The sequence below is a fragment of the Babylonia areolata genome, chromosome 19, assembly GCF_041734735.1.
Source record: "Babylonia areolata isolate BAREFJ2019XMU chromosome 19, ASM4173473v1, whole genome shotgun sequence".
NCBI lineage: Eukaryota > Metazoa > Mollusca > Gastropoda > Neogastropoda > Buccinidae > Babylonia > Babylonia areolata.
This window is the reverse complement of record NC_134894.1, coordinates 24,558,715-24,573,714: the sequence shown is the minus strand read 5'-3', so window position 1 is coordinate 24,573,714 and position 15,000 is coordinate 24,558,715. Positions and strand designations below refer to the sequence as shown.

At 42.1% G+C, this 15,000-nt stretch overlaps 1 protein-coding gene across 5 annotated transcripts in view; it reads left to right on the top strand.

The window, feature by feature from the left end:
* Positions 1 to 15,000, top strand: part of LOC143293561 (Kv channel-interacting protein 4-like) — a 680,320-nt gene that overhangs the window by 648,233 nt on the left and 17,087 nt on the right. For all 5 annotated transcript variants that reach the window (XM_076604531.1, XM_076604528.1, XM_076604529.1 and 2 more), the window contains one exon: positions 1,626 to 1,695. In XM_076604531.1, the coding sequence (XP_076460646.1) occupies positions 1,626 to 1,695 (70 nt within the window). The remainder of the gene's footprint in view (positions 1 to 1,625; positions 1,696 to 15,000) is intronic.

Genomic DNA, 15,000 nt, shown 5'->3' with positions numbered 1-15,000 from the left:
GAGTTTACACTGCTTCTGCAAAAAAACAATGAGGCAGAAGCGTGGCCTTCGTCAGGACCATGAAAGACCTTCCTTCCAAATCAGTGATGTGTGGTTTGGAGTGTGTTTCTTTGATTAGGGGGTGTGGTTTGCACGTCAATGTGCGAACTGTCAGTTTCAGTTTCAAATAGTTGTCAGAGCGTTCGAAAAGATCCATTTGCGCTACACCACACCTACTGAAAATTTAAAACAAGAGAGGCAAGGCCTTCAAGACTGACTTGTGATACACTTCTTTAAAAAAAATCCAAGCTTTTTATGTATTGAGTATAATTTCAAAATGTCATGTTTAAGATGAGAAAGATCAGTTTAAAGCAAATTAAGTCCCCTAGCATTAATTACAGAGTAATTTCCCTTTTTTACTATCTGCACCAAAACGTTTGCAAAATAAATAAAACTTCCATGCTTAGCAAAAGAAGTTCCTGTTTGAACAAAAAATGATAATAATGACTGCTCTTGTTGTTGGGTCAGAATATGAGATCAAAGTGCCAAGTTTAGAGAATACAAAAAATATAAATATAACAGTAAATGCAGTTTGCATATAATTAGGCTTCTTTTTTTCTTTTCTTTTTTTTTTTTCCTTTTTTTGCCCATCCCAGAGGTGCAATATTGTTTTAAACAAGATGACTGGAAAGAACTGAATTTTTCCTATTTTTATGCCTAATCTGGTGTCAACTGACAAAGTATTTGAAGAGAAAATGTCAATGTTAAAGTTTACCACGGACACACACACACACACACACACACACACACACACACACACACACACACACACACACACACGACCGAACACCGGGTTAAAACATACTCACTTTGTTTACACAAGTGAGTCAATAAAATGATTAAAAAACAGGTGGCTGACCTCAGCACAAAGCGAACGCTCTGATCAGGGTGTTGGGTAACTCAGCAGCGCTAAGTTTGCTTAAAGTTAAGAATTTTCCTTAATCCACGGCGAACTCCATAATTATACCTAGGAACATTGTCAACTCTAAGCAAACTTAGCACTGCAATGATTGCCTCATGCCACCCACCCAAGGCCATGAACTGTCAACGTGAAAGTCAGTCTTTTTACGGGGACTTCTTCGTTCGTGAGCTGCATATCCCACGTTCACTCGTATGTACACGAGTCATCTTTTACGTGTATGACCGTTTTTACCCCGCCATGTAGGCAGCCATACTCCGTTTTCGGGGGGGTGCATGCTGGGTATGTTCTTGTTTCCAAAACCCGCCGAACGCTGACATGGATTACAGGAACATTAACGTGCATATTTTATCTTCTGCTTGCGTATACACACGAAGGGGGGGTTCAGGCACAAGCAGGTCTGCACATACGTTGACTTGGGAGATCGGAAAAATCTCCACCCTTTACCCACCATGCGCCGTTACCGAGATTCGAACCTTGGCCCCTCAGATTGAAAGTCCAACGCTTTAACCACTCGGCTACTGCGCCCGTCTTTGTGGGGACAATAGATGAGCAAGAATCGTTTTTTGTCGTTTTTTGTTTAGGGTTTCTTTGTTGTTTATTATGTGTGCTTTTGCGGTTGTGTTTTTACATCCAGCCCTCAGCCGGTATGCTGTGTGTGTTACAGGAGTGTCCCACGGGCATTGTCAACGAGGAGACCTTCAAGGAGATCTACGCTCAGTTCTTCCCTCAGGGAGGTCAGTCACGTCTCCTTCTTTTTCCACATAGAAAGAAAAGCAGGTTCTCTTCTTTCAAAAGTAAAGAACTTGCAATCTCTCTCTCTCTCTCTCTCTCTCTCTCTCTCTATATATATATATATATATATATATATATATAATATATAATATATATATATATGTGTGTGTGTGTGTGTGTGTGTGTGTGTGTGTGTGCGTGTGTGTGTGTTGACACTTACATCAAAACATTCATTTTCTTTGTTTCAAGAAAGTGAACAAATGTTTTGTCAGTAAGTTCGGTCACTGCATCTGCCATTGTCAATGTTTTGTTGTTGTTTCAATCCTCTCGCTTTCTTCAGGTTTGGGTTTGCCGGATCAAAGGTACTAGCGCGCGTTCATGAATGTATGTGTGTGTGTCTGTGTTTGTCTGTGTCTGTGTGTGTGTGTACGTTCATCCAACCACGTTGCTGTTCGTTGCCAATCCGATTTCGTCAACGGTTTATGTGAACGAAAGTAGTGTGTTTTGATTCTATTAGTTGTGGGAGCAAATACACGCACGCGCGTGCGCGCGTACACACACACACACACACACACACACACACACACACACACACACACACACACACACACAGATTGAGAGAGAGAGAGAGAGAGAAAAAATAACATTTATTGTTTTAAATAACCGGAGAGAAAAAAATACAGTGATCGATATTCATTCATTCCACACACAAAAAAATAATACAGCAAAAAAGAGAGAGAGAGAGAGAGAGAGAGAGGGGGACAGAGAGAGAAAATAAGGAACCAAAACAAACAAACAAAAAAGAAACACTATTCAAATGTCGGACAGTCAAACCCACCCTTAAGTACGAGCGAACAATAACGGCGGCGCGGCGTGATAACCTAATTTGTGGCGAATCGGGACGGAAAATCGATCCGACATAGCAAGAGGGACAGGGACACCTTAGCCTGTGGAGAAATCAGCTTTCGATTATCAGTGTCGGTGCGCGCCAAGGGAACGTTACCGCACCTCGGTTATTCCCTATCATACGCTGGGCCCCGTCATTTTGTCTCTCCAGGTCGGACAGCGAGAATGAATCAAACTGCATATCATTGCTTTATTATCGTCCGGTTTGTTGCGTGGCCGAGGGTTTTTTTTCCGTTCTTGTGTGTGTGTGTGTGTGTGTGTGTGTGTGTGTGTGTGTGTGTGTGTGTGTGTGAAACGAGAAACGAAACGAAACGAAACCAAACGAATTTTTATTTCACGAGGGTAGTGGAGTCGAGTAAGCATAACTGCTTTTTTTACATCCAGCCCTCAATGTGTGTGTGTGTGTGTGTGAGAGAGAGAGAGAGAGAGAGAGAGAGAGAGAGAGAGAGTAGAATAGAATATAACAGAACTGAACAGAATATTCAATAGAAGAAAGTTTATTTACCATGAAACCTTTAAGACGACGCAAACACATACAACTTGTGTGTGTGTGTGTGTGTGTGTGTGTGTGTGTGTGTGTGTGTGTGTGTGTGAATAAAATAGAACAGAATATAATACAAGACAGTTTATTTACCATGAAACCTTCAAGAGGCAGTGTGTGTGTGTGTGTGTGTGTGTGTGTGTGTGTTTGCACCAATTCAGTTCAATGCATGTTGTTTTCACCCGACGATATTAGCCGCGAACGCCAGGCTACAGCGTCACTCACATTCTTCTTCTCCTTCCTCTCCTCCTCCTCCATCTTCTTCTTCCTCCTCCTCTTCTTCTTCTTCTACTTCTTCTTATTCTTATTATTATCCTTTTTTTTATCACTGGCGATGGTGGTGGTGCTTTACACCCAGTTGGCTTCTTGGCTCTATTCGTTACATATTGCCATGAAACGTAAAGCAAAGGGGAAAAAAGACACTCTTCAAATCGTGCAAGCCGTGCACGAATGTTATAGACCTGTGAGATTCAGTAATGTTTTTTCGCCCCTCTTTTAAACGTCGTGTTGACGTACGTTTTCCTCACAAGCAGCATTGACTTGAATGAAGTTGTGTACCTTGTGAATGGAGAGAGTTACCATTCTTTACTGTTTGTTAATCCTTTTTCCCCGCGAATGGAGAGAGTTACCACTCTTTACTGTTTGTTAATCCTTTTTCCCCGTGAATGGAGAGAGTTACCACTCTTTACTGTTTGTTAATCCTTTTTCCCCGCGAATGGAGAGAGTTACCACTCTTTACTGTTTGTTAATCCTTTTTCCTCGTGATGGAGAGAGTTACCACTCTTTACTGTTTGTTAATCCTTTTTCCTCGTGATGGAGAGAGTTACCATTCTTTACTGTTTGTTAATCCTTTTTTTCCGTGATGGAGAGAGTTACCATTCTTTACTGTTTGTTAATCCTTTTTTTCCGTGATGGAGAGAGTTACCATTCTTTACTGTTTGTTAATCCTTTTTCCTCGTGATGGAGAGAGTTACCACTCTTTACTGTTTGTTAATCCTTTTTCCCCGTGAATGGAGAGAGTTACCACTCTTTACTGTTTGTTAATCCTTTTTCCTCGTGATGGAGAGAGTTACCATTCTTTACTGTTTGTTAATCCTTTTTACTCATATTTTTTTTCCAGGCTTCTTCCGCATGGAACTCACTCGTTTCCTGTCCGCCATGTTGTTTCTTGCCCTTCTTTCAAAACCTCTTTGAAAACTCATTAATTTCCAGCCATTCAAATCAGTAAATAGCTCTGTTATCTTCACTTTATTGTTTTGATCAATTTTTTTTTTACATCTATTGTTTTTACTATTTTTAAACGTACACATTCCTTGAATGATCGGGATGTGCGTGCGTGCGCGCGTGTGTGTGTGTGTCTATATCTTGTGTGGTGTGGGATGGAGTTGGAACGGGATGATCTGTGTGTGCGGGTGTATTTGTGTGTGTTTTAGTATACACGCGTCATTGTATTTTTTATTGTAAACGCATAGGGTTTTTGTGTCATTAGATTGGGCGTACTAAATGTCTTTTTATTTATCAATATTATAGTTTTTCAAGGCTCCACAAAATAAGGAAGAACTGATTTCCTGTGTGCGTTTTCATAGTCCCTTACTATTCAGTTGACCAGCAGATCAAATCAGGCTGAGTTGCCCTGAATCAGGACGGATCACGTCACCTAAAAGGCAGGCAATTCCAGGGGGGACAGGCGGTACTCCTAGCCACGTGCTTTCCCGTGCATTTTTTATGACACAGGGGGTGGTGGGGGGATAATGGGGGTGTCAACCACAGACAAAGAAATCGAGACCCTCTTCAGTATTCATCAAAAGGGCAGAGACAGGCCAAAACGCCAAGTCCGGCTTCCAGAATGTACACACACACACACACACACACACACACACACATTTTATATATATATATATATATATATATATATATATATATATCAGATAAAGTAGACCGAAAATGAAAGTAAGAAGCCCAAGAAGAGATTACGAAAATGCAATATTTTAAGGAGGAAATATTCCTTTTTAGGCTGGTGGAAAGACAGACGGACCTGATGGAACCAAGACAGAGACACGAGTAGGAGACAGAACAGAGGAGAGGTTCTGTACGAAGATAGGCTGGTATCAAAACTGAACTGTTCATTTTCATGCCGAGACTGTCAGTATGCTGGAGCATGACTCTCGCTACACTATAATGGTCATGAAGTGCTTAATCTTTGTCTCAGAAAATAATGTCTTTATGAAAAATGTATGCATACGCTGTTTATTTCATAAAACTGTCATCAACGTGCTTTTTTTTCTTCTTCTTTTTTTCTTTCTTTACCCTTTTTTTTTAGGTTGTGCAGTTCAACATTTATTCCAACCTCATGCAAGCCAACCAATCCAAAAATGAACACAATTCTCAAGAGGTCTTTTTGAAGTGAAGGCCTAATGTAAATTCTGCTGAAAACCCTGTTTGAGTTGGGGGGGGGGGGGGGGGGGGATTGCGAGGGGGAACAAGTACACCTGCAGATAGTAAAAGAAGGGGTTGGGGAGGTATGGATTGCGTTGCAATATAGCGACGCGTTTTCCCCAAGGGAGAGCAACTCGGTTTTCACGCAGAGAAATTTCTCGTCCAGCGGGTAATTCAGCATAATGCAGTAATACAATACAGTGTAATTCACTCACGCATGTTCGGACCAAAACGTATTGAGCATTTCCTGGCTTTTGCGTGCGCTCATTTCCATGCCACATTGATTTTTCTCCTCTTTTTCAGTGCGTTGTTTTATGAACTTGAGCTTCCGCGTCCAAGTTGGCTGCATAAAAACCCTGGTTTCATTAGCGTTTCCAGAGCTTAAGAAGGAAGCATGAAGTTCTTTAGAGTCTCATTCGAGGCGGCATTGAATGAAAGGATAGCAAGCAAAAGCCAACCCCCTCCCTCCCCCCCCCCCCCCCCCCCCCCCCCCCCCCCCCCCGTCTCTCTGTCTCTCTGTCTCTGTCTCTCTCTGTCTCTCTCTCTCTCTCTCTCTCTCAACATTGTGAAAAACAAAGTTCATTTCTTTCCTGCAGTCTGTTTTGAAGAGAGAAAGTTTGTGTTGTAAGTTATGCTTTCTTTGTAGAAAGGAAGTTTTCGTAAGTTATGCATACTTTTTTTCAGACAGTAGACAGACACAGAAATTTGTTATACGTTTTTAAATGGAATTATTAATTTGAAAAACTAGTACGAGGCCATATACATATTTTTGCAAGTCACATGCTTTGATGTTTGATGTGTGTGTGTTCGTTGAAAAGGCGAAAGATACTCGTTTTTTTGAAGAGAAACCAGAGTGTGTGTGTGTGTGTGTGTGCCCTCCCCGCCCTATCTCTCCCTTTGTCTCCCTATCTCTTCCTCTCTCTCTCCCTCTCTCTCCCTATCTCTCCGTCTATCTCTCCCTTTCACTCCCTCTATCTCTCCCTGTCTCCCTCTATCTCTTCCTATCTCTCCTTATCTCTCCCTTTCTCTCCCCTATCTCTCCCTCTATCTCTCCCTGTCTCTCTCTTTCTCTCCCTCTATCTCTCCCTCCCTCTCCCTCTATCTCTCCCTATCTCTCCCTTTCTCCTTGTCTCTCCTTTTCTCTTCCTCTGTCTCTCCCTTTCCATCACTCGATCTCCCTTTCTCTCCCTTTCTCTCCCTCTATCTCTCCCTATCTCTCCCTGTATTTCTTCTTGTCTCTCCCTTTCTCTCCCTCTATCTCTCCCTTTCTCTCACTCTATCTCTCCCTTTCTCTCCCTTTGTCTCCCTCTATCTCTCCCTTTCTCTCCCTCTATCTCTCCCTTTCTCTCCCTCTATCTCTCCCTTTCTCTCCCTCTATCTCTCCCTTTCTCTCCCTTTGTCTCCCTCTATCTCTCCCTTTCTCTCCCTCTATCTCTCCCTTTCTCTCCCTCTACTTCTCCCTTTCTGTCCTTCTGTCTCTCCCTTTCTCTCCCTCTATCTCTCCCTTTGTCTCCCTTTCTCTCCCTATCTGTCCCCTTTCCTTCTCTCCCTCGTTCTCTCCATATCTCTCCCTGTATCTCTCCCTTTGTCTCCCTCTATCTCTCCCTATCTCTCCATTTCTCTCACTCTATCTCTCCATATCTCTCCCTGTATCTCTCCCTTTCTCTCCCTATCTCTCCCTATCACTCCCTTTCTCTCACTCTACCTCTCCCTCTCTCTCCCTCTATATGTCCCTCTATCTCTCCGTATCTCTCCGTATCTCTCCCTTTCTCTCCCTCTATCTCTCCCTTTCTCTCACTCTATCTCTCCCTTTCTCTCCCTTTGTCTCCCTCTATCTCTCCCTTTCTCTCACTCTATCTCTCCCTTTCTCTCCCTCTACTTCTCCCTTTCTCTCCTTCTGTCTCTCCCTATCTCTCTCTCTCTCTCTTTCTCTCCCTCTATCTCTCCCTCTATCTCTCCCTCTATCACTCCCTTTCTCTCCCTTTCTCTCCCTATCTGTCCCCTTTCTCTCCCTTTCTCTCCCTCTATCTCTCCATATCTCTCCCTGTATCTCTCCCTTTCTCTCCCTGTCTCTCCCCTTTCTCTCCCTTCTCTCCCTCTTTCTCTCCATATCTCTCCCTGTATCTCTCCCTTTCTCTCCCTGTATCTCTCCCTTTCTCTCCCTTTCTCTCCCTCTATCTCTCCCTATCTCTCCCTTTCTCTCACTCTATCTCTCCCTCTCTCTCCCTCTATATGTCCCTCTATCTCTCCGTATCTCTCCCTTTCTCTCCCTTTCTCTCCCTCTATCTCTCCCTATCCCTCCCTTTCTCTCACTCTATCTCTATCTCTCCGTATCTCTCCGTATCTCTCCCTCTATATCTCTCTCTCCCTTTATCCCTATCTCTCCGTTTCGCTCCCCCTATCTCTCCCTCTTTCTCTCCCTTTCTCTCTCCCTCTATCTCTCCCTCTCTCCCTCGATCTCTCTCTCTCCCTTTATCCCTTTCGCCCCCCCTATCTCTCCCTTTCTCTCCCTCTTTCCCTTTCTCTCTCCCCTTATCTCTCCCTCGCTCTCTCTCTCTCTCCCTTTATCCCTTTCGCTCCCCCTGTCTCTCCCTTTCTCTCCCTCTTTCTCTCCCTTTCTCTCTCTATCTCTCTATATCCCCGCTATCTCTCCCTTTCTTTCCCTCTATCTCTCCCTCTATCTCTCTCTCCCTTTCTCCATATCTCTCCCTTTCTCTCCCTCTGTCTCTCCCTCTCTCCCTCTTTATCTCTCTCTCCCTTTATCCCTTTCGCTCCCCCTATCTCTCCCTTTCTCTCCCTCTTTCTCTCCCTTTCTCTCTCTATCTCTCTATATCCCCTCTATCTCTCCCTTTCTCTCCCTCTTTCTCTCCCTTTCGCTCTCTATCTCTCTATATCCCCTCTATCTCTTCCTTTCTCTCCTATCTCTTCCTTTCTCTCCCCCTATCTCTCCCTCTTTCTCTCCCTTTCGCTCTCTATCTCTCTATATCCCCTCTATCTCTTCCTTTCTCTCCCTCTATCTCTTCCTTTCTTTCCCCCTATCTCTCCCTCTTTCTCTCCCTTTCGCTCTCTCTATATCCCCTCTATCTCTTCCTTTCTCTCCCCCTATCTCCCTCTTTCTCTCCCTCTTTCTCTCCCTTTCGCTCTCTATCTCTCTATATCCCCTCTATGTCTTCCTTTCTCTCCCCCTCTCTCCCTCTGTCTCTCCCTCTCCCCTATCTCTCTCTCTCTCTATCCCCTCTCTGTATTCCCACTTCTTTCCCTCTGCTTAATGTATCTCTCTCTCCATCTCTACCTGTCCCCCCCCCCTCTCTCTCTCTCTCTCTCTCACTCGCTCGCTCGCTGTCTCTGGGGATTGTTTGTTTTCTTGTTTGTTTTATGTTGTGTTTTTCATGTAAATATTTTTTTTTTAAAGCTGTTGTGCTTACTCCATTTCCTTCGTGAAATAAACATTCGCTTCGTTTCCCACCCACTCTCTCTCTCTCTCTCTCTCTCTCTCTCTCTCTCTCTCTCTCTCTCTCTCTCTCTCTTGTTGCGAACGACAAAATTCTTTCGGTGTGTTTAAAAGCATAGCTGTGTCAGCGGGGTATAAGGAGAAAGGAAAAAAGAGAAAAAAATTTAAAAAATTTAAAAAAATGAAAAATGAAAAAGAGGGCACAAAACGGAACAGACCCGGAAGTCGGGATCCATTTGGTGCCCAGCGCATGAACAGAATGCCTGCAGGTTGGCATCATGCGTGTCTGGCTGTGTGCTGGCTAGACAGGCTTGTCTTGTTTTGTTTTGTTTGTTTTGTTTTGTTTGTTTTTTACCGCCGCTTTTGAGTCCGCTTTTGTGACTGTTCTCAAGCTTCCCCAACAGATTTGTTAAAGGAAATAAATAAATAAATGAAATAAAGAATGAATAAAATTTTTAAAAGCTGACAGGAGGATTAAAAATCAATGTCGATGGAAAGTGGCTGGGGGAGTAAGGTGTGTACATTAAAGTGTAAGGATGATTGTTGTGGTCGAGCACAGACACTGACATGCGCACATGTCTCACATATATATATATATTCAAAACACGTACACAAAATCTAAACAAACAAAAAAAAGATTCAAAACTCAAACTTGAAGATTTACAAACAAAACAAAAACAAAGCAAAAAAAAGATTCAAAACACAATCACAAACATCTACATACACACAAACTAAACAGAAAACACAATCACAAACATCTGCACACACACAAACAAAACAGAAAACACAATCACAAACATCTGCACACAAACAAAACAGAACAACTAAATAAAAACACAAACACAAGCATCTATATGCCAAAGAGAGAGAGAGAGAGAGACAGAGAATCAAAACGCCAACATCTAACCCACTAGGAAAACAGAAGAGATTCAAGACACAAACATAAATATCTACGGAGAAAACACAACAAAAGAAAACTAAAAGCCTTTCAAAGTAAAGGAGTGAATGATGTAGCCCTGAATATGTATAGAGCAAGAACATGCGTGTGTGTGTGTGTGTGTGTGTGTGTGTGTGTGTGTATGTGTTGTGTGTCTATGTGTGTGTGTTGTGTGTTGTGTGTGTGCGTGCGCGCGCGCACTCTCATGTGAGACGTGTGAAAGTCCGTGCATGATAGTTTGTACCTTGTTCTAATTGTGTGTGTGTGTGTGTGTGTGTGTGTGTGTGTGTGTGTGTGTGTTTACTGAGCTTAAATAACGTGACAATTGCTTATATTGTGAATGTGCAATATGTAGGATGAATAATGTGCAATATGCAGGATGAATGTATAATGGGATATGCCTGATGTTAACGTTCATATTCTAAAATATTTCTGTTGATAATTACGATGTAATAATTAATTGCAATGTTTTTAAAGCGAATATGTGAAATGCTTTTATTTGAGAACATAATTGTGTTTATTACTCCTGTTTAATCAAGTAATCCTTGGGGGGGCGGGGGGATTGTGGTTTTCCGCACCTGATGCAGTTTATCTTTATTCTGATCTTATCTATCTATTATAATCAATGTGCAATATAGTAGGCTATGCTCATAATTATATTCAAAATAATGTTTCTTAATTCTTTCTGTTTTTACATTAAGAATACTAGTTATTACCTGCAATATGTGGATGAATGTATGAAACGGTGTATGTGATATTTTTACATTTGTGTTTTCGTTATATTCATAAAAGCTGTTATTGACTTTTACAATTATGGTCCCCATGTTGTTTACTTGTCTATGTTTGTGATAATGCACCTGACCAAATTTCTCCAGTTGGAGATAATAAAGTTATTCTTATCTTCTTATCTTATCTTGTCTTAAAAGCAAAAACGAGAAACATATTCACGTTAAAGAAAACACACAAAAAGATTCAAAATACAAACACAAACACATATAAACAAACAGAACAGAAAAACTTCAAACGACCCAAAACAAAAGCGCGAGTGATGTTGTTCATAATGAATGTAGGATAAGTACACAAAGCGGTTCTGCTGAGAAGTGAGAAATAGTCAACCTGGTCAAGCCCTCACTTCTCTCTCTCTTGATCTCTCTCTCTGTCTCTCTCTCTCTGTCTCTCTCTCTCTCTCTCTCTCTCTCTCTCTCTCTCGCTCTCTGTCTCTCTGTCTCTGTCTCTCTCTGTCTCTGTGTCTCTGTGTCTCTGTCTCTGTCTCTGTCTCTCTCTCTCTCTCTCTCTCTCTCTCTCTTAGCAAGGACAGATTGGAAGAATAGGCTATGCCTAAAATCTCAATCCTTGAATAAGAAACGTTTTTAGTTCTCTCTCTCTCTCTCTCTCTCTCTCTCTCTCTCTCTCTCTCTCTCTCTCTCTCTCTCTCTCTCTGCGCGCGTGTTTTTCTTTCCTTTTCTCTTTTTCTTTTTTTTTATAAGTGTCTCATTATAGCATGCTTATAACTTTGTGTAGTATTGTGCAGTGTAGATCCTGTTCAGGGCGGAGATTTGAAATATATAATAAATAAAAAAAATGATAATTTAAAAAAAAAAAAAAAAAAAACGCCAATGCTTATCTATTAAACTCGAAATGTGTCTATCTTTTCTTGTCTTATCTTGTCTTGTCTTGTGTCTTGTCTTGTCTTCTTCTTCGGGCTTTTTACTTTGTGTCCTCTTCTTGACGCCTTCAAGTCCCCCTTTTGCCTTCCCCCTTACATCTTCCTAGGCCGTAACAGAATCGGTTAGGCGTTGGACCATCTGATCCCACCCTGCGTTCACCAGTGATCAGGGTTCGACTGAGACCCCGATTCGGCATGGTGCTATGCTGTGACCTTGGCGCTTTACTCCGGTTTTCCTCACTCCACTCAGGTGTGAATGGGGACGGTTACTTAACTCACTCAGTACGGCCACGAGTCCTCTCTTCTCCTCTACACAGACCCCTCGGATGTCCAGTGGGTGTCTGAATGACCCAACCTTTAACTTCCGTCGTCAGAATTGTGGTATTCTTTGTCAACATTCACCTCTTCAGTATAAGAGCCTTCCGCTTGTAATATTTTGATGATGGTAATTGGGGTGAAACGCTGTTAACGTCGTCTCTTTCGCCGTTCGTATGGAGAGAGTTAAAACAACGGAAGGAGAGGATGTCGAGCCATAGACAACAGTGTGTGTAAATTCACTGCCACGATAGTCGTGAAATGCTATGGAAACGTATTTCCTGTCATAATTATAATAATGTTGATGGGTTTGTTTCTTGGTGTGGGTTTTTTTGTTTTTGTTTTGTTTTTGGGGAGGGGGGGGGGTCGTTTAATTGTTTGGGGTTGTTGTTTTTGTTGTTGTGGTGGTGGGTTTTTTAATAATCGGAATGTGTATTGGAATGCGTGGAGACATGGCACCAAAAACTCCTGCTGGTAGTTTATTCGCTGGCAGTAACGTGACTGATCTGTGATCTGACCTGTGACCAGTCAGTCCTTTCGGATTTTTCCTGTTGGAAAATCTTTCGCGGGGACGTGAATAGGGGTCTGTCTCTCTGTTCGATACGAACATTTTCGTGTGTGTGTGTGTGTGTGTGTATGTGTTTCTGTCTGTTGTTTGTGTGTGTGTGTGTGTGTGTGTGTGTGTGTGTGTGTGTGTATCTGTCTCTGTGCCTCTGTGATTGGCTGTGTGTGTGTTTGTCTATATCATTATATGTGTGTGATTGTGTATGCTTATGTGTGAATGTGCGTGTGTGTGTGTGTGTATGCGTGTGTGTGTGTGTGTGTGTGCGTGTTTGTGTATGTGCGCGCGCGCGTGTGTGTGTGTGTGCACATTAATTTCAGTGACGGCAAATATCATGACCAATGAATAAATGATATTCAGTGCCTCGGCATCCAGGCTTTCCGTGCCTTGTTCTGTGAGTGGTATTCTGCCCCGTGTTGCCCAAGTAAATTATTGAAAACTGTGTAAAGTGGTCCTGATGTTGGCAGCGTGAATGGCCTTTCAGACTGGAGCGCTGTGTCCATGACTGTTTTCAGTGCCTTTTACTCCCAACATCCATGATTTATGCTTTGTGTTTTAACAGCTGAGTTGTTGCTTGTTGTTGTTTTTTTTCCTCTTATTTTAATCAGTCATATGATACAGTTAATAGAATACCACCAAAAAACAATCGCCCATCTTATTCTTGTTGTTTGCTTGTGCCACAGTCCATGAGACAATACCAAAAAAAAATGTATGCTTTGTTTATCAATCACAATGCGCGCCATTAAAACGCTTGATATTTCAGAGAGCTACAGAAAACTTTGAACATAACTTAAACACAATCATTACTGGTCTTACTTGTGAATTTAATGTTTATAACAGTCTTATTCAATACTTACAGTGGATATACTTAGGTTATAATTCAGCTTCATGTGTTGCTCAGTGTCAAAATGTGACTTTTAAAAACAAGTCTGAACAACAAAAAGCATTTCTTTTTACTGTGCAGTTTATCTGTTTAGCATTTCTAATTTCAGTTTAAAAGTGTTGTCAAAGCGTGCGGACTGGTCCTTATACGCTACACATCGGCTGTTGAAAATTTCATATTAAAAAGATAGCAAATGCCTGACGTTTTCATACACACAGCGCGCTCATCAGGCATTGGCAGTGTGTTTTGTAATGCACCTGCTTGCCTGTTGGACAATGAGATCAAACGCATCGTCTGTTGAAATAAAGAGGGGGGGGGGGGGGCTGTAATGTACTAACTGCAGCAACTTTCTTACAGTTACAATATGACTCGGTGTGGGATGCTGACCGACTTTTTTGCTCTTTGTTCTTTGTCTCTCAACTCCATGCATTACGTTTCTGGGCATGCGAATCCTAACACAGTTCCAGACTTCCAGAACTAACGATCCCCGATAGCTCAGAGGTGCTATTGAAGGAGACACTACGTGGGGCGGGTGGTCGTCCAGTTCGGAATACAGTTCTAATGATAGCGGTCTAGAAACGGTGGAGATTATCCCCTCATTGAATAACCACGAGGGCGGATTTTTCTGTTTGTTTGTTTCGTCTTTTTTAGTCTTCGCGACTTTTAACATTTATGTGACTTCCGCGACCACAGGGACTGTCCGGCACCGAAGCTGCCGTTCTAGTTCGGCGACTGTTCCGTCGCTAAAGCCAGCTGCTGCCATTAACATTTGAATTCACTGCCCCTTTTGATGTAAAATGTTACAAGACCTCTAACCTTTTATAAACGTTCGCATGTTAAAAGGCAACTTCTTTTTTTTGTTTGTTTGTTTTCTTGTGTGTGTGTGTGTGTGTGTGTGTGTGTGTGTGTGTGTGTGTGTGTGTGTGTGTGTGTGTGTGTGTGTGTGTGTGTGTGTGTGTGTGTGTGTGTGTTTCTGTGCGTGTGTGTGTGTGTGGTGGATTGGGGTATAGGGAGAAGGGAACGGTGGGAGGGGGTGTGGGGGCGGGCGTTATGGAATCAGGTTTGAGGGAAAATATGACATGTCCAGGAATGGAACAACACATATTTTTTTATTTATTAATCATCTTTGAACAAAGATAATAAAAAAAAATTTAAACAGAACAAAAAAATCTACAAGAGAGAAGCGAAACAAAAAGAGGGACAGCATGAAACAGAATAAAAGGGAAAAGTAGAGGATAGGTCAGAAAACAAGAAGAAGAAGGGGGGGGGGAGCCCATAGATACGCTGGTAATAAATGCACCTGACTCCATCTCCCATGCCAAACAGACCAATCAAAAACAAAAATGCCAAACAGAACAAAGACAAACACTGGTTTTGATGCATTAAAGCATAAATTTTAAGAAGCTGTTAATAGTAAAATTCTTTGATATACGAAAACAAAAACAAAAACAAAAACAAAAAAGGGCCTGCGCCGCGCACACATTATCAACAGCAACAGCACCCAGTCTTTCTCGAAATTCAATAAATTGAAATAAATTGAATAAATACATCATGACAAAAGGGTCCAGACCACTTTGCTAAGCTATGCATGCAGAACACTCGGCCACAAT